The sequence below is a fragment of the Rhinolophus hipposideros genome (assembly GCF_964194185.1).
Source record: "Rhinolophus hipposideros genome assembly, chromosome: 6".
In the NCBI taxonomy this organism is placed as follows: domain Eukaryota; kingdom Metazoa; phylum Chordata; class Mammalia; order Chiroptera; family Rhinolophidae; genus Rhinolophus; species Rhinolophus hipposideros.
This window is the reverse complement of record NC_138052.1, coordinates 85,288,295-85,306,223: the sequence shown is the minus strand read 5'-3', so window position 1 is coordinate 85,306,223 and position 17,929 is coordinate 85,288,295. Positions and strand designations below refer to the sequence as shown.

The following is a 17,929-nucleotide window of genomic DNA, read 5'->3' as shown; positions in this document are numbered from 1 at the left end:
CTCAGGAGTGAGAATGAGCCGCGAGGCTCCAGAAATTACAGGTGTACACACCACCTCTTATCCACCTGGGCCTAACCTCCGGCAGGTATTTCTCTCACAGAGAGACTAATCCAGGGCCTTTAGCAGGCTCAAGGACGAGCCCCTCACCCTTCCCTCTTCCTCCATCCCAGAGTGAAGACACTGGAAATGCCATTTCTGATTTCACTTGGAGCTCCACTACAGGTTGATTGCGGGGAGTTCTGGGGCCTGAAGGGTTCCCCCCACAGGAGCACCTGGGAGAAGCAGTGATTGTGAGTCACCAGTGGCCTGGGGAGAGGACCTGGGGTGTAGCCCCAGCCACTTTTAGGGCAAAGAAAACCACAGAGAAGGGGGCCTTCTTGGAGGGACTACACAGCCCAGAAGGGAAGGGGCAACTTGTGAGCAGGGCCGTGTCCAAGGAGGAGAGAAAGTTTCTGGAAGAAAACCAGTTGGGAACATCAGACTAGAGACCTGAAGACTAAAACCCCATAAGGTTTATTTCACCTACAGACGGTGAATTTATCGTGTTTGTCTCTTCCTGTCTCTACAGGAGAACCTTTAAATCTGTGAGGAGTGACAGGAAGCCTGAGACCTGCAGGGATCCATCAAGCTTCCGAAATCATTCATCTACCTGGAATTTATTTTTTGGAAGGAGTAAAAAGAGAGACAGACAGCCTTCCCTCCTGCCCCCACCCCATGGCTACCCAATTGCCTCCAAGCCCTATGTTGAGTAATTAAGGTTTCCCCACAGAAACCTTTAACATACGTGTGAATGTTTTGTTCCACAATTTCCTAATTTTCTTTTCATATGTCCTATGTTCTCCTCCCATCTTTCCAATTCTCCCAAATTTTCCCTTTGGTATTTTAATTGAGATAGCCTTGCATTGAAATTGTAGCTTAATGGAGGATGAATGGACATCTTTAGAGGATTGGGTCTTCTCCAAGAGCAAGATAAGAGCTTTCCACTTTCCTTAACATTGTTATTTTTCCTGAATTGGCTCTCCTGTATGAAAGGTGCTCAAGCAGGTTTAATGGAAAGAGGCTGTAAGCTTCTTTGGGGAAGGAACTGGGGGAGCCCTACTTCAGAGCCAGTCTACAGAGAGCAGGGGTGACCGTCAGAAAGAGCAGCAGGTGGTATCCCAGGCCCTGATGACCCAAAGGGGAGTAGGAGGTCAAGGGGGAGAGTCCCAGACTTGGGACCTAATAGGTGTTTGTAGTTCCCCTACAAAAGCCCCGTCTGGTCTCCTTCCCCATATGCTACACACATACAACAAGGCTGGGAGGCTCTGGGAACAGAAGGGGTGACAGGCCTTGGGGGATATTCTGGCTGGGCAGGAGGGCAGTTCGATAGGGCCCTGGGTGTCCGTAGAGAAGACTGAGCAGTCAAGACAGCAGGAAACACGCTAGACTTGTGCTTATCTTTTTATTGTTTCTGTCCAGAGCCCCTGCAGTGGGGGAGGGGCAGGCACGGGGAGGTGGGCATCCCTGCCACCTGCCTGAGACCGCTCTCTGCCTCTCTCCTCTCCTTTCCTCTCAGCATCTCACCTACCCTCTCTCCTTCTGAATCTCCTGCTCCCACATCTGGCACCTTCGGGGGTTCCTTCTTATAGCCCCTGCTTGCTAAGCCCACCCTGGGGACGTAAGAGACCATGGGGTCAGTTTAGTGCCCCCAAGCAGTCTCCACAGGGGCTAGTCCCCCAGTTACCTGCCCAGCTTACTGTGGAGGAAGCCCTTTGTCTCTCTGACCCAGGCTGGGGAGTAGGGAGGTCCATAGGGCTCCATCCTGATCACGTGGGTCCCAACACCCTACATGAATGGGGGTGGGCCCTTTCCAAACCAGAGGCTAGAGCCTGAGGTTACAGAGGTGGGAATGGCAGGGTCACTACTCTGCCTTGGCTCCACCTCGGCCCTACCCAGCACACCCCAAGGGTGGCTAAGACCCAGGCTCACTCAATTCCTTACACTGCTGGGGGCTGCCTGTGCTTGGCAGGGATTGGCCATGTCCCCTGTGGGGACTGTAAGGGGAGGTTGGTGATCAGGGGTCAGAGGCTGTGAGGGAGCACTGTGGCTGGGTGTGGTGCCCTGGGATGGAAGGAGGCCGGCTTCAGGAGGCAGTGAGGACAGGGGCAAGGGCGGTCTCTGGTGGCAAAGGGGGCTCTGGCTTTAGAGCACCTCATGTTGCTGCTGTGTGGCCTCACTCACGACCTGGGAAAAAAGGGAAACGCAGTCCAATCCAGTGCTGGCCGGATTACAGAGCCACAGCCGCCCGCCCCCACGCAAGCATGGCAGGCCCCCTACTCCCCCCAGACAGGGGCTCGAACACGCACAGCTCGTGGAAAGCACCCAGCTGACAGCCCCCAGATGTACCCCACGGCCCCCACCAAGGCAGACCGCTCACCTCCCCATCTCGGGTCTCAATCGTCTTGATCATCACTGTCTTCTTGGTATGGACCTCGGAACCCCTCTGTTCAGGGCTTGTTTCTGTAACAGATCCACCCCCTGCTCAGCCTGACCAAGTCCAGGCCCAGGCAGCCGCAGGGGCTGGGAGTCCATCCCTGGTCCATGGGGCAGAGCACAGAAGACTCCCACCCACTCAAGATAGGCCTGGTACTTTCTCAGCAAGACTTTGATCACGTGTCTTTGAGCCCAACACCCAGCAAGTGGCATTGCAGACCCCAGGGCCAGTCCCATGGCTTGAGATGGGATCAGAAGCCAACAGATGTGCTCCAGGTGTGGGCTGGTTCAGGAGGGCGGGACTCCTGAGACTCAGGCCCCTCAGCATTCCCATCCCCCACACATCTCCTTGCTCCCTCTCTGTCCCTGGGCTGCAGGAGAGCCCTGCATGAATTTGTACTCTGACAGTTAGCACCCCAAAGCCCAGTCTTGAGATACGCTTTTGGAGGACCTCATGGTACTCAGGCCCCTTTAAGATTCCGGATGAATAACTTGATATCCTAATGACAGAGAGACGGACAGGAGTCAGTCACTGATTCACTGTGTTGGCAGCCAGTGACTTGCCCCTCTGTGCCTCAGTTTCCTCATTGTGAAATGGTAACAATAATACTTGCCCTATCGCGGCCACAGGACTATTAATTTCAAAACGTATTAAGCAGTTTTAAATGCAAGGCTCACACGTGCTGTCTGCGATGAACATTGTAACTTGGCAGAGCACAGTATGTGTTTTTTCCTGATGGAAATGAACATCGAAGATATAAATGGTTTGGTCTAGGAAAGGCGAAGGTGCCAAGAACTCTGACTTCCTTTCCTAATGTATCATTTATAGTGTGTTTTTCTGCTCACCGGGTTGGAGAGCCATGCAATCTGCATATCACTAATGGCAGAATGGCAGAATGCCCTGGGAGCTCCTTCTTCTAATTGTTTGGCTTCGCTAAGGGTTGGCTTCATTGTTTTAAACGTGTATCCAACATCTTGCTCCAGCAAACTGGAGGTGTTCAACAAGCAGTTGGGAGGGGTGCCTGTGGGGGTGGGTGGCACTTGGCAACTTGCCATACAGACAATAGGTGGTGGGTGCCTTGTAGCCCAGTGTGAATGGTTCTAGACGCTCCCGCTGCAATCCCCCAAGGACACTCCTGGTTCCTTCACAGTTTGGGTACATCAAGAAACAGAAGCTGCTTGCTGATGCTCAATAATCTCACAAGGCGGAGGGGATTATACAATACCATGAGATTAAAATACATAAAAATCAAAATGAAATGAAATAATCAAGGACTGTCAAAAAAATGCCTCTACCTAAACTTCCTCCCTTGCCCCCGCAGCAGCCCCGTTTCTCGTCTCCAGACCCCAGACCTGTCCCCACGGTTCCGTCCTCCGCTCCTGGGTGGCCTTGGGCAGTGCCCATGCTGGACTCCTACTCCTTGCCACCCCAGCCTCCAACTGCCAACAAGCACTCACCTCGGAAGTTGAGGGTGGAGAAGGTCTGGATAGGAAGGTTGATCCTGAAAGGGGAGAGACCAAATCCCCATAGAATTAGGACCCTCCATCTCTTCCACCCGTTAAAGCTTGCCCGGGTCCTCTCTCTAAACACCATCCTCAGCTGTCCCGGTCCCATGAAGCCCAGCACTCCCACTATCACACTGCTCAAGGTATGGGGTCAAAAGCCAACTCCAGCTGTGCCAGGAACTATCCTTTCTGGAAGGATCACTCATGCCATCTATTCCTTCTCTAACCTGCTGACATGACACCAGACCCCCTACCCCACTGCCCTCTCCCGTTTACCAGGATTTCCTTCTCACTCCTGACACTGCAGGGTGCATCCATAGCAAGGCTGGGTGACATCCATTGTGTGTGCCCACCCTCCAGCCAGGCTGGGAACTTCTGACCCACCCACGTGAGGCCAAGTTCCAGGAGCTTTCCTGGCCTAGTGCCAGGAAAATGCAATGTGACTTTAGCTACCTCAAAAAGCCATTATATGTACGTGTTATTCGAAATCTGAAATCTCTCTTCGTGTAAGTCTATATCTAAATGTCTGCTCAATAGTTTAGTGGTTACCAGAGGGTAAGGGGACAGGGTAGATGAGGGTAAAAGGGATCAAACATATGGTGACGGAAGGAGAACTGACTCTGGGTGGTGAACACACAATGGGATTTATAGATGATGTGATACAGAATTGTACGCCTATGTACAATCTATGTAACCTTACTAACAATTGTCACCTCAATAAACTTCAATTATAAATAAATAAATAAGTCGGCTGTTTTTTTGAAACTTCAGATGTTATCATTTTTATGAGTATCAATGGGCATCATTTTTTTGAGCTGATGACCTGTTTTAAACTGAGGTTACGTTTACATTCAGTGAAACACACAGGTCTTTACTGGGCCATCCAGTGGGTTTTGAACAATGTCTAAATCCATATAACTACGAGTCTCAATCAAGATATAGAACCTTTCCTTTCCCCCAGCAGGTTCCCTCGTGTCCCTTTCAGTTGTATGTTGTTTTCTGTGTTTAGAGGTGAGTGGACAAGTCTGAGTATGTCCTACTGGTTCTTTTCCGATGAGCATGTGTGCGTGCGTGCGTGTGTGCACTTGTGTGTGCATGCCCGCGCCCATGCACCTTCAGTGCACAAGCCTCTGTACCCTCTCTCTTAGCCTGCATTCAAGCCTCTCTGTCTGTCCCTCTATCTCCCTCTGTCTCCATCTGGCCCCTCGCTTTCTTTCCTCATCATTCCTCATTTTGCTCTCATCTCTCCCTTGACTGGCAGTAATACTTTATTTTATTACCAGTTGCTGAACACGGTTTTATGCTGCTGGTTCCTAATTCTGAAGGTAGATGAGGGAATACTTACATTTCTCTTTTTATAAAAGCTATTAATTAAATCACTTTTTCCCCAGGTGGCCTCGGTTAATTCTCTGCAATTAGTGGAGTGGTGGACTCTTGTATAAAATTATTTCCAGATCTTGTTTGAGGTGATCCTGAGCCCCGTCCCCCGGGGCAGGAATGGGTCCCCAGCACCCCTCAGAATCCCACTGCCAGCCCCCTCCTTGCCCCTCACCGGCTCTCCTCGCCCTCCAGCAGCTTCCGGTAGGTGGCAATCTCTACGTCCAGGGCCATCTTGACATTGAGCAGGTCCTGATACTCCCGCAGGTGGCGGGCCATCTCATCCTTGAGGTGCCGGATCTCCTCCTCTAGGCGAGCAATGTTGTCCTGGTAACCGTTGGCCTCACTAGCAAAGCGGTCCTCCAGCTCCCGCATCTGCCTCATCAGGGAATCATTCTGCAGGGGAGGGGCGACTAGGTCAAGGTCAGGTTCTTGGGGGTGGGTGGGTGGGGAACACTAGGGTCCCAAGATGGACGGCGACACAAGCATCCGGGGCTGGGAGGCAACCCCAGAGAGTCAGGTCCAGGAATTGTCAAACCCATCGCAGCCAGGGAACCCTGAACTCAAATGAAGTGTTATGTGGAAACTCAGAGAATAGAACTGATAAATGTTCAGCCTTTCCTGCACCCACATAGGAGCCCCATGATTTCCTGAGAGCCCAACTGGCAATCCACCTGTTTTTACCCCTGTGGCAGATATGAGGAGACAGAGGCCCAGAGCGGGTATGTGATGGGTCCATCGTCAGACCAGGGTGTGAGCTACGGGCAGGAAAGGCTGAGCTGGGTGAGGTGGGCAGGGACTCACAGTGCCCTTGAGGGCGTCGATCTCACACGTGTAGGACTGGATCTGGTGTCGGTACTCCATCATCTCCTGCTTGGCCTGGCGCAGTGCGTCATTATTCTTGTTGGCTGCCTGGGTCAGGTCAGACACCTAAAGACAGAGAGGGGCCCTGAGATGATGCAGGCAGACGTGGGCAAGGGAGCATGGAGACCCTGGCTCACCCTCCTCCCCGTGGATGGAGCCACAGAAAGCAACTCCAAAGCTGGGAGTGAGGGGGAGGGAGGGGCCAGGCCGCCTACCTTTGACTTGTACCATTCCTCAGCTTCTGAGATGTTCTTAGCCGCGATGGTCTCGTACTGCGCCCGGATGTCCCTGAGCGCGGCGGTGAGGTCTGGCTTGGACATGTCCATCTCCACCTGGACCTGCTGTTCCTGAAGCTGGGCCTGCAGCTCTCGGATCTCCTGCACGGTGCAGCTGGGCTTCAGTCCCCTACCTGGGACCCCCCCCCCAGCACCCTGACACCTCCATTCCCAGAGCCAGGCACTACCACTGTCCCCCACCCCCACACCACCTACTTTCACCAGTGTCTCAGGAGGAGGGCCCAGGGCATACCTCTTCATGCACTTTCTTAAGGAATGCAATTTCCTCGTTGAGAGATTCGATCCTGCGCTCCAGGTCAATGCGGGCTAGAGTGGCAGCATCCACATCCTGGGAGAGGTCCAACAAGAGGGACAGGGTCACCTATCACCCAGGAAGGGCAGAGGGAGACCACGGGCCACACAGGGGGAAAGAGGGGTAAGGCTGCTGGGGGTCCACAGAGGCTCACCGCTCGGAAGGCAGCCAAGTTGTTCTCTGCTTCTTCTTTCAGCTGAATCTCCTCTTGCAGCCTGGTAGGAACAGACAGATGGACAAACAGACAGTTGGTGGGGATACTAAAACTGGCCCTGGAGATGACTGGCCTTGGGCTGCCCAGGGATGGGCTCCGGACAGAAAGGAAAGCTGGCTGCTGGGTGGAGACAAGAGGCCCCGCCCACCCAGAGAGTGGACAGGAAGTGGCCCAATCTCTGCACTAGAGCCACACCCTGGAAGTCTATGTCCCCACCAGACTGTGACCTCCCTGGGATTAGGAACAGAGTCTATTTTATCCACTTCTGTGTTCCCGGTTCAGAGCTACAGCCGGGCCTGTGTACGTGCTCAGATGATGTTTGTGACCTGGGCGGCAGGGTGGTGACTCTGCTCACTTGGGCTCTCAGAAGCAGGACCCATGAATACGTGCTCTATACTTGCTGCCCTTTCATACTGGGAGCCTGGTGAGGCCCCATCTCCAAGTTTTCTGAGGGCTGCAGTCCTCCACCCACTCTCCCATTTCCTCTTAGCTGACCCATTCCCTTGTGAAATGGAACAGCCTCAGCCCGGCCCAGGGGCACATTCCCTTCTCTAACCCCCTCCCCAAAGCCTCATCACAGATGAGCCGAGAGCTACTGCTTGGATTCCGCGCCCCTTGCCCTCCCCAGCTGGCCCCAGATTTCCTGGTCTCCTGTCAACCTCCCCTTTCCCCTCTGACTGCACTTGGGCCTCTTTCCTCTACCCCTCTGCCTGCCTGACCACCATCAACATCACCCCAGCATCTTAAGATGCTTTTTCAGGGCGCTGTCCACAGGGTCCACAGGGGACATGGGACCACAAGGTCTCCCATTTCCACCCCCATAATGTCCCCCCAAACAACTGCTTCGTCGAACAGGATCACAAGGGAGAGACCCGGAGCCTATCTCCCCTCGGGGGACACAAGTAGACGACCTTCTTAGGGGCAGGAAAGGGTCCCTGGAGCCCAGCGTGGAAAAGGGGTTCTGGGAGCGCCGGGTGCTCACTTGGCCTTGAGCCGCTGCAGGTCGTCCAGCAGGTTGTCGCGCTCGACGTCCACGCGGGCGCGCTGGTTGGTGAGCACCTCCACCTGGCGCCGCAGCTCGCGCAGCTCCTCCTCGTAGATCTCAGCGACCCGAGTCGGCTCGCGGGCCTTGAGCCGGTTCACCTCGGCGGCGAGCACCGCGTTTTGCTGCTCCAGGAAGCGCACCTTCTCGATGTAGTTGGCGAAGCGGTCGTTGAGCTCCTGCAGCTCCACCTTCTCGTTGGTGCGCGTCGTCAGGAACTCCTGGTTCACCGCGTCTGCCAGCGAGAAGTCCAGCAGCTCGCCCGCGCCGTAGGAGGAGGGCACGCGGGCTGTCCCCAGCCGGCTGGCCCGCAGCGACCCCAGGCCCCCTGCCCCGCCCGACGTGCGCGACACCTGGTACACGCGGGACGACATCGAGCTCGAGGAGCCCTTGGTGCCGAAGCCCGCGCGCGAGAACACCGGCGAGCTCAGCGGGGAGCTGAGCGGGAAGGCCGGGGCCCCGCCGAAGGTGCGGCGGTAGGAGGACACGCGCTGGCTGGACGAGTAGGCCTGGCTCATGGTGGCGGCGCGGAGGAGGCGGCGGGCGGGCGGCGCGGAGGAGGCGGCGGGCGGGCGGCCGGCCGGAGAGTGGATGCGGAGAGGGGAGACGGGGCCCCCAGCCGTCCGCACTATTTGTATCCCTCCTGACATCAGCCCCCGCCGCCCCTCCCCTGACAGCTGCAGGATCCCGCTGTCCTGCCAGGAAAGGGCGGCCGCTGGCGTGGGGGTGGGGAGGCCAGCTACCCCGCAGGAGGCCTGTGCCCCCAGCCGGCGGGTGGGGGGCCCTTGAGGGGTGTAGGAGTGGCTGGTGGACCTAGTTGGGCAGAGAACAGGCCGGCCTGTCAACGGCTTTACCAGGGCTGCGGCTTCACCCGGGCTGCGAGCATGTTTGGAAGACCCAGGCAGGCCCCTTTCAGCCCTTGGGTGCCTGCCTCCTCCTGGGGTTGGTCAGGGGAGATAGTCCGGGAGAAGCTCCCACTTAGTTTGAGGGTCTCCTTTTTACTCCAACATGAGACTTTGTGTCATTTACTGAAGAGACAAGGCCTGTTCCCAAGAAAGTCTCCAAGTCACCTTTCTTCTAAAGATTCTCTAGAAGTGGCAGAAGTTTGGGAGGGCTCAGGTGAAGACCAGGAGACCATCAGTCAGGCCTAGAGGTGGGGAGTCTCTAGGCAGGCCCAAGGCTGGGAGGGGGCCCTGGGGGCAGAGAGCAATCCTGGCCAGAGCTGGCCTGCTCAGGTATGTCCACTGGAACCTGGGTTCTAGCTCTGAGCTTCAGTTCCCCTCTGGACTCATATAGGCCCTTTTCTTCACCCCCACCCCCACCCCTACTGGTGAAGATGGGGCCTCAAGTTTATAAGCAACAGGGTGATTTCCAGAAAGGGTCTGTTCCACTTTCAATTTCCAATCACCATGTCCACTCACCCCCGCACCACCAACTTCTCCTGGCTTCTGCCCCCTTGTACCCGCCCACCCGTCTCTGATTCATCCCCCCACTCACACCACCACCCGCAACCACACACACCAGGAGTTTGTGTTTTGTCAGGAGCCGCATGTCAACCCAGCCATCTCTCTGGCAGCAACAGCTGCCAACCCAAAATACCAGAGCTGGTATTTATAGAGGAGAATGCATGGGTCCGGGAAACATGCGCACGGGAAAGGAGCTCTGGGGGTTGGGGACCGGGTACCTGAGGAGGCACGGGTGTCAGACGGCTGAGGAAGGCTTGGGGTGATAAGCCCCACACACTTCCTACCCCCATAATGCTCCAAGCCCCCAGCATAAATGGAGTCCGGCAGAGGGCTTGCACAGCTCTCCACAGCCTACCCTGCTTCGTACAAGGTACTGGCTGACCCCAAAGGACATCCCTGCTTCTCCCTGAACACTGGCTATCTCTCTACACCTCCACCTGGCACTCTACAGGCCTCTCTTAGGCCTGACCCTTTTGGAATGCGAACCTTGGGAGCACAGTACTGGTCTTCCCCTAGCTCTGCCCTCACTAGCAGGACTAATAACTAGCAGACAAGTCCTTTATTTCTGTGTCCTCCTTATCAACTGGGAATGTTAGCCTTGCCATGTCTATCCTATAGGTGTTTAAAGAGGCGCAGGTAACAATATGCAAAAATCCTACCTTACATGCATTGAACACCTACTGTATACCACTCTGCTGAGTACTCCACACCCATGATCCCTAATTCTCCAACAACGCTATGAGGTGAGAACTAGTACCATTCCCATTTTGTAGCTCAGGAAGCTGAGGCAGTCTGACACCAGAGCCCATGCTTTGCCCCCAGGGTGGGTGTGAATGTGCCAGGTGACCTGTAAAGGACTTTGTTGCTGCTGTGTTTTCAAAGCCTTTTCACATTGTCTAATTTTCACCCAAAAGACAAGCGTATGAGGTGGGTAGGGAGTTCCAGATATTCTTAGCCAGTCTTTGAGTCACTGCAAGCTGTTGCATTCTGGTTATTTTTGTGTCTTGTCTCCCAAACTAGATTCTAGTTTCCTGAAGAATTCTGGAGACCATGTGGATTCTTAGCACACCCCAGGTGGCACTGTCCTTGTTGTAGGTTCAAAGTAGCCTGAAAGCTTTCTTTCCCTTCCCCTTATTTTGGTAACAAATGTTACACAGACACAGACACAGACACAGACACACACCAGGAGTATTAGACAGGTGACTTAGTTCCCAGCCAGTCTTAGAACTGCATTCCTCTCACTGCAGTGATTGGCTCAAAGGGTGGGCCTGGACCTGAGCAAGGCCAATTAGAGAACTTCCCTGGAATTTATAGATGGAACTGGGATTACTAAACTGGAGGCTGTGGCAACCATGTTTCTTGCCCTCTGGGGAGGTCTTTCTGGAATAGGAGGAAAGAGAGGTCCACAAGCAAGGAGAGACAGAGACACTTGGAGAGGAGGAGAATGCCAGGCGGGCAACCTAAATCCCAGCCCTTGGGGCCCTGGTTCTGTGCTCTTTCCTCAATTTTGTGCGCTCCGTCCATGTCCTTCCTGGCTTTGGGGCTGAAAAATCTTTCCTTTTTTTCACTTAAGGCACTTGGTGTTGACTCTGTCACTTGCAGTGAAAACAATGTTTTGAATAATCTACTGTCGGAGACTATGCACCCATTTCCACGATGCTGGAGAGGACAGAACATTTTGGGGACTCCTCTCTGTAAACAGCCTCCAGACCACATAAGGAAATTGTCCTTTGGACCAGCCCGAGACCTCAGTTTCTTGGTGAAATGAGGCAGAAAATAAATAAATAAATAAATAAATAAATAAATAAATAAATAAATAAATAAAGCCATCTATTCTCTAGTCAAAATCAACAACTACCAGACTTGGCTCTGAACCACTTGGGGCTGTTTCCAAAATTCAGTTTCACCCCTGAGGATTTGCTACCATGGAGGGCAGCAAAACAACACTCTGAGGCTTGGAAGGCAGGTGAAAGAAGGGCACTCCAAGACATGTTCTGTTTCAGCAGCAGCACCGCTGGAGTAAGTGTTTAGCGTTCTCAGGGGGCCAGTTAGAACTGGACACACTAAAAATAATAATAATGTACCTGGATGGGTAACGTATTCAGCACAAAATTCAAGAATTCCCATTCGGTCGGTTGCCTTTTCATGCTGTTGGTAGTAGCCTTTGATGAAGAAAAGTTTTTAATTTTGATGAAGTCCAATTTATCTATTTTGTCTTTTATTGCCTGTGCTTTTGTTGTCATATCCAAGAAACCATTGCAAAATCCAATGTCATGAACTTTACCCTTTTGTTTTCTTCCAAGAGGTTTACAGTTTTATGTCTTTGATCCATTTTGAGTTAATTTTTGTATGTGGTGTAAAGGTAAGTATCCAACTTCATTCTTTTGCATGTGAACATTCAATTTTCCCAGCACCATTTGTTGAAGACTGTCCTTTCCCTGTTGAATGTCTTGGCACCCCTGTGGAAAACAATTAAGCCATGTGCATGAGGATTTATTTCGGGGCTCTCTATTCTAATACCATTGGCCTATATCTGTCTGTCCTTATGCCTGTACCACACTGTTTTGATTACTGTTGCTTTCTAATGAGTTTTGAAATCAAGAAGTTGAATGAATTCTCCAACTTTTTCTTTTTCAAGATGTTTTGGCTATTCAGGGTCACTTGAAATTTCATATGAATTTTTGGATGGAATTTTCTGTTTCTTCAAAAACACTGGTGTGGGGGGGTGGCCGGTTAGCTCAGCTGCTTACAGCGTGGTGCTGATAACACCAAGGTTGCCGGTTGGATCCCCTCATGGGCCACTGTGAGCTGTGCCCTCCTTAAAACAAACAAACAAACAAAAAAATGGGTGGGATTTTAACAGGGGTTGTATTGAATCTATAGATCACTTTGGGTAGTATTGACAGCTTAACAAAATTAAATCTCCCCATCAATGAACACGGGATATCTTTCCATTTATTTCTGTCTAATTTATTTCAGCGATATTTTGTAGTTTTCAATGTACAAGTCTTTTTTTTTTTTTTAAGATTTTATTGGGGAAGGGGAACAGGACTTTATTGGGGAACAGATGTGTACTTCCAGGACTTTTTTCCAAGTCAAGTTGTTGTCTTTTCAATCTTAGTTGTGGAGGATGCTGTTCAGCTTCAAGTTGTTGTCCTTTCAGTCTTAGTTGTGGAGGGCGCAGCTCAGCTCCAGGTCCAGTTGCCGTTGCTAGTTGCAGGGGGTGCAGCCCACCATCTCTTGCGGGACTCAAAGAGTTGAACCGGCAACCTTGTGGTTGAGAGCCCACTGGCCCATGTGGGAATCGAACTGGCAGCCTTCGGAGTTAGGAGCACAGAGCTCCAACTGCTCCGTGGAGTTGGAGCTCCGGAGCTGTTTCCAAAATTCAGTTTCACCCTTGAGGATTTGCTACCATGGGGTTGGGCCGGCCCCAGTGTACAAGTCTTAATGCCTCCTTGGTTATGTTTATTTCAAAGTATTTTATTTTGTCAAAGATTTTTCTTAAAATACAGCTAACATAACAGCTAAAATACAGCTTTATTATATTAGTTTCAGGAGTACACCATAGTTATTCAACATTTATACACCTTAAGTAGTGATCACTGTGATAAGTCCAGCCACCATCTAACACCATACCCTGCTCTCACAATGTTATTGACTATATTCCCCACGCTGTGCATGACATCCCCGGGACTTCTTTGTTTTACACCTGGAAATTTGAACCTCTTATTGCCCCCTCCCCCTGCTTTTTTTACTTTTCAATTACAGTGACATTCAATATTATTTTATATTGATTTCAGGTATACAGCATAGTATTTAGACATTAATATAATTTAAGAAGTGATCCCCCTGACTAGTCTAGTATTCACCTGGTACTATACATAGTTATAACCATATTATTGACTATATTCCCTATGCTTTACTTTATATCCCCATGACTATTTCATAACTACTAATTTGTGATTATTAAGCCTTCACTGTTTCACTCTGTCCTTCAACCTCCCTCCCATCTATCACCCCGATAAATCTAGTACCCATCTGACACCATACATAGTTATTACAATATTATTGACTCTATTCCTTATGTTATACCCTACATCTCCATGACTACTTTGTAAACAGCCAATTTGTACTTAATCCCTTCCCCTTTTTCACCCCCCTCCCATGTGGCAAACATCAAAATGTTCTCCGTATCTATGAGTCTGTTTCTGTTTTGTTTGTTTATTTTGTTCTTTAGATTCCATAAATAAGTGAAATCACATTGCATCTGTCTTTCTCTATCTGTCATACTCCATTCAGCACAATGTCCTCCAGGTCCATCCATGCCACCACAGATGGCAAGAACCCATTCCCTTCCATGGCCGAGCAATATTCCATTGTGTTGAATATGCACCACCTCCTCTTTATCCATTCATCCATTGAGGGACACCCAGGCTGCCTCCATGTCTTGGCCATTGTAAACAATGTTGCAATGAATATATAGATGCACACATCCCCTTGAGGTAGCATTTTGGGTTTCTTTAGATAAATACCCATAAGTAGGATTATTGGGTCCTTCTTTGTCTCTTGTTACAGCCTCTAGTTTTATTAAAGTCTATTTTGTCTGGTATAAGTATTGCTACCCAAGCTTTGTTTCTTTTTCATTTCCATTTTCATGAAATGTTTTTTCCATCCCTTTAGTTTCAGTCTGTGTGTGTCTTTCAATCTGAAGTGAGTCTCTTATAGGCAGGGTATGTAAGAGACTTGTTTTCTTCTCCATTCAGCCACCTCTCTTGTCATTGGAGCATTTAATCCATTTACATTTAAAGTAATTGTTGGTATATAGTTATTGCCATTTTATGATTCATATTTTTGCTTCTTTTTTTTCATTTTAAAGAAGTCCCTCTAAGATTCCTTGTAATACTAGTTTGATGGTGATGAACTCCTTTAGCTCTTTCTTGTCTGGGAAGCTCTTTAGCTGTCCTTTGATTCCAAATGATAGGTTTGCTGGGTAGAGTAATCTTGGCTGTAGGTCCTTGATTTTCATTACTTTGAATATTTTGTGCAAATCCCTCTAGCCTGCAAAGTTTCTGTTGAGCAATCAACTGACAGTCTTGTGGGAGCGCCCTTATAGGCAACTAACTGCTTTTCTCTTGCTGCTTTTAAGATTCTTTTTTTTTTTTGGCTTTAACCATTAGCATATTTAATTATGTGTCTTACTGTGGGTTTTTGGGCTCATCTTCTTTGGGACTCTGCCCTGGGTTTGTATGTCTATTTCTTTTGCCAGATTAGGGAAGTTTTCCATCATTATTTCATTAAATAGGTTTTTAATTCCTTGCTGTCTCTCTTCTCCTCTGGTACCTCTGTGATGTGAATGTTGGTACACTTGATGTTGTCTCAGAGGCCCTTAAAGTATCCTCATTTTTTTTTTTTTTTTGGATTCCTTTTGCTGTTCTGATTGGGTGTTTTCTGATATCTTATCTTCTAAATTTCTGACTTGATCCTCTGTTTCATCTAATCTACTGTTGATTTCCTCTAATGTATTCTTCATTTCAGTTATTGTACTCATTTCTGACTGGCTCTTTTTAATTTTAATTTTTTTTCATTTTTTTTTTTTTTTTTTTTTTTAAGGAGGGCACAGCTCACAGTGGCCCATACAGGGATCCAACTGGCAACCTTGGTGTTATCAGCACCGTGCTCTAACCAGCTGAGCTACCTGGCTACCCCCTTTTTTATGTTTTCTATCTCCATTTTTATGTTGTTTATCTCTTTGTTGAAGTTCTCCCTGAGATCACTGAGCATCCTTATAACCAGTGTTTTGAACTTTGCATCTGGTAGATTGCTTGTCTCCATTTTGTTTAGTTCTTTCTGTAGAGCTTTGTTCTGTTCTTTCATTTGGGATATGTTTCTTTAACTCCCCATTTTGGCTGTCTCCCGGTGTTTGTTTCTATGTATTAGGCAGGGCTGCTATGTCTCCCACTCTTAGTAGAGTGGCTTTATATAGTAGGTGTCCTGTGGGGCCCTTGTCACCTGAGCCAGGTGCTCCAGGTGTGTCCCTGTGTGAGTTGTGTGTGCTTTCCTGTTGTAGCTGAGCCTTGGTTGTTGTTTGCATGTCAGTAGGAGAGATTGACCCTCAGGCTGATTGGTTGTGAGGACTGGCCATGACTACAGTGGAGGAGCTGTTGTGCAGCAGCTGACCCTATGGATTTGCTTTAGCAGAGTTCTAGTGTTTGCCCAGTCCATCCTTTGGGTGCATCATCCTTGGAGGCAGCTCTGTCTGAAGCTGGCCAAAAAGCGTGTCAGCCCTGGGACCTCCTGGGAAGGGACCCACGGCAGGCCAAGTTCAGTAGCAGCCTGTGCTCTGCCTGGGGCCACTTGGCATGAGCCACAAAACAATCCGTAGATAGCTGCCACCCACACTGGGCTTGGAGGTGGCTCGAGAGGCGAAGCCGTGAACTGAGGCTGGCTGTTGTTAGTGCTGGGCTTCGGGCTGCTCCACAAGAGGTATGGGACATGCTGAAGTCCGATGTTGCTTGTTTGGGTTTTGTGAATCTTTGATAGATTTAGGAAAGTCTGCAGCATGAGCCAAGACAGGCTGGTTATATGGAAAAGCCACTGGAAATGACTTGGGTGTGCCCAAAAGTTGGGTGGGGCGAGGTCTCAGGGAATCACCAGAGTGGGGCGAATGAATAATGTTAGCTGGGTTGATGGAGACTCAGATATGCTGCCCACCTCCATCTGCACACTGGTTGCCAGAAAGCTCACCCCTCCAGTCCTTGCTCTGAAGCCAGACAATTCAGTTCCTCTCTATATGCCCCTGGGGCATTTCAAGATGCTGCTCCTGTGCTGGAGCTCAGAGTGAGTGAGTCTGTCATCAGTAAGTCTGTGTGTGGGCCCTTTAGGAGGAGTGCCTGGGACTCTAGCCACCCTCCACCTTACTCAGCCACAATCTCTGCTGGTTTTCACAGCCAGAAGTTATGGGGACTCCTCTCCCCCACACTGGAACCTGGGCTGGAATGCCTGGTGTGGGGTTGGGACCACTCACTCCTCTGGTGGGGGGGGAGCTGAAATACCTTTTCTAATTTTTACGGGTCACATGCAAGTGTGTGAGACCAGCCCATTTTGTGTCTCTGCCCCTCCTACCAGTCTTATGGTGGATTCTTTTATATGTCCTTAGAGGTAGGACTTTGGCTTACCTAAACTTCAGGTGATTCTCAATGATGGTTGTTCTGTAGTTTAGTTGTAATTTTGATGTGGTCATAAAAGGAGGAAAGTACAGTGTTTACTTACTCCACTACCTTGACCGGAAATCCTTTTTGATGCTATTGTAAGTTAAATTGATCATCTAGGGTTTCCCCTGCATTCTGTTATTGTGGTGTATTATACTGATTGATTTTTCACATCTTGAAACATCCTTGCATTCCAGGAATAAATCCCACTTGGTCATGGTATATAATCCTTTTAATATGCTTCTGAATTTGGTTTGCTAGCATTTTGTTGAGAATTTTTACATCAATATTCACAAGGTATGTAGGTCTGTAGTTTCATTTGCTTGTGTATGTTTGTCTGGCTTTATTATCAGGATAATGCTGGCCTCACAGAATAAGTTAGGAAGAATTCCCTCCTCTTCAAATTATTGGAAGTTTAAGAAGGATTAGTATTAATTCTGAAATGTTTGGTAAGATTCACCAGTGAAGCCATCTGGTCCAGCTCTCATCTTTGATGGGAGGTTTTGAGTCATTCTTCTTAATATCCTCATTTGCATTTCACTGTATGGATTTGACCAGCTTATTTGGCCAATTTTTTATTGATAGACAATTATATTGTTTCCGACCTTTTGCTGTTATAAACAATGCTGCTACAAACATTCTCAGGACACACGTTTGAATATATAAATTTAGCAGTCATATTATTTTATGGTCACAACCTCTTACTTGAGCTAATTGATATTGAAAATGGGAAGGTCCACTAAGGCAGACCATTTCATTCAGCATTTGTCAGAAAAAGAGGACAATTTATAAATTTGTGTATGTGATATGGTACCTTGTACAGTGGGTGTTATCTATACATTTTATTGAATCAGTTGAAAAAGAAAGTCCATCCTGAAGTTTGCCTGAGATCTTCTCAGATTACTTTGATCTTGGAGAGTTGTAGAAACTTAAGGTTGGAGGTAACTTCATAAGTCATGAGGTTGACCAGTCCCGCACCCCCACTCCTCCGTTAAGGCTTAAATCTTCTGTACTGTGACTCCAGCAAGTACTGTTCCAACTTAAATCCCTCCACTGCCTGGGAACTCGGCATCTCCAGAATGCCCATTCCATTCCATAGTCATTGGGTACCTAACACATCCCCATCATGGGACAGCGGACAGTTCTGCTAGAAAATGTTTCCTTATATTTAAACTCAGGTGATGTGTCTCTG

The 17,929-nt window shown here is 49.5% G+C and overlaps 1 protein-coding gene across 1 annotated transcript; it reads right to left on the bottom strand.

The window, feature by feature from the left end:
- Positions 1 to 1,416: 1,416 nt before the first annotated feature.
- On the bottom strand, positions 1,417 to 9,071 carry DES (desmin). Its single transcript, XM_081051804.1, has 9 exons — positions 8,004 to 9,071; positions 6,962 to 7,022; positions 6,748 to 6,843; positions 6,435 to 6,596; positions 6,160 to 6,285; positions 5,531 to 5,751; positions 3,931 to 3,974; positions 2,417 to 2,499; positions 1,417 to 2,223 (listed from the first exon to the last, which is right to left on the bottom strand). The coding sequence occupies exons 1-9, from the start codon at positions 8,711 to 8,713 to the stop codon at positions 2,182 to 2,184; spliced, it is 1,545 nt and encodes a 514-aa protein (XP_080907930.1). The 5' UTR covers positions 8,714 to 9,071; the 3' UTR covers positions 1,417 to 2,181.
- Between the last annotated feature and the right edge of the window lie 8,858 nt (positions 9,072 to 17,929).